At 60.1% G+C, this 1,162-nt stretch overlaps 1 protein-coding gene across 1 annotated transcript in view; it reads right to left on the minus strand.

Moving 5' to 3' along the window:
* Positions 1-1,162, minus strand: part of TERT (telomerase reverse transcriptase) — a 23,728-nt gene that overhangs the window by 1,326 nt on the left and 21,240 nt on the right. The window contains exon 14 of the mRNA XM_004698102.2: positions 8-132. Within this exon, the coding sequence (XP_004698159.1) occupies positions 8-132 (125 nt within the window). The remainder of the gene's footprint in view (positions 1-7; positions 133-1,162) is intronic.

The following is a 1,162-nucleotide window of genomic DNA, read 5'->3' on the forward strand; positions in this document are numbered from 1 at the left end:
CACGCACCCATGTTCTTGGTCCTGAGGATGCTGTAGCAGCGTGTGGCTGTGTCGGAGATGATGCCGAGGAAAAAGGCGGGGTTCTTTCCAACTCCCTGCCGGAACGGGAGCTGAAGCACGCATGCGTGGAACCTACGGGAGGAGGGGTGCTGAGCAGTGACGTGTGTGCACGCACCCATGTGTGTGTACACGTGTGTGTGCACTTACATGTGTGCACCAACACGAGCAAATTGGGGTAGCTCTTCATACCTGCCTGCTTACTGTGCACACAGGGTCCTGTGCTCATGTGTGCTTCTGGGTGCCTGTGCACATTTATGTAAATGCCGCATGCATCTGTGCGAAAGATGTGGCTGCATGTCTCTGTGCACACGTGTCTGCTTGTGTCGGCTGTGTGTGTGATTGCACCACCTGCTGGGCTGTTTTGGTGGCCCCAGAATCCATGCTGAGGCTTAATACAGCACCCCCTTCCTCTGCCCCCCCCCACCTCCTCCCCAGCTATGACCCTGCCTGGCATGAGGGGGCCTCCTTTGTCATGCTAACAAGGGCACCCCAGGGAGGGTGGGTCCTAAACCCAAGGCTTCCCAGTGTCACAAAGAGAAGGACAGAATCCCTCTCAGGAAGAGGCAAGCAGGCAAAATGACTGACAGACAGACAGGCCAGACGCTGCAGTGGACAGGCAGGAGGGGCCGTCACAGCCCACCCTGAACCAGGACTTCTGTCTCCAGAGCTTGCGAGCCTCCCCCCTCCCCAAGTGTCCATGATAGCAGGTCCCGGGTACTGGGCCCGTGCACCTGAGGCCTCCCTCACAAGGCTTGGGAAGGCAGGTCCCCCAGAGTTTACTAAGAAAAGGCCACTGGCCCAAAGGCACAGGGCCAGGAGGGGCCGTTTAAGAGGACCTCTCACAGGGCAGGGGCGGTTGCCCACCTCGGCTCTGAGGGCCTGGGGACTCAGTGTGGGGCAGGGGGCCTCCATCAGTGGGACCTCTCACTTCCCTAATGGCCCCCACCCCCACCCCCACTCAGCCGTTAGAGCCTGCCTGAAGGACCAGGTCAGAGGGCCAGGATAAGGTCTGGGAGTCACCCGGGTAGGCACAGGGTGTCCTGAAGTGGCGCTGTCTATAGGGCTGGTCACCTCCATGATGTCTCAGCCGGCTCCCACCCCT

Source organism: Echinops telfairi, unplaced genomic scaffold (assembly GCF_000313985.2).
Source record: "Echinops telfairi isolate 266 unplaced genomic scaffold, ASM31398v2 ScPeMD7_7469;HRSCAF=8507_1, whole genome shotgun sequence".
Classification (NCBI taxonomy): Eukaryota; Metazoa; Chordata; class Mammalia; order Afrosoricida; family Tenrecidae; genus Echinops; species Echinops telfairi.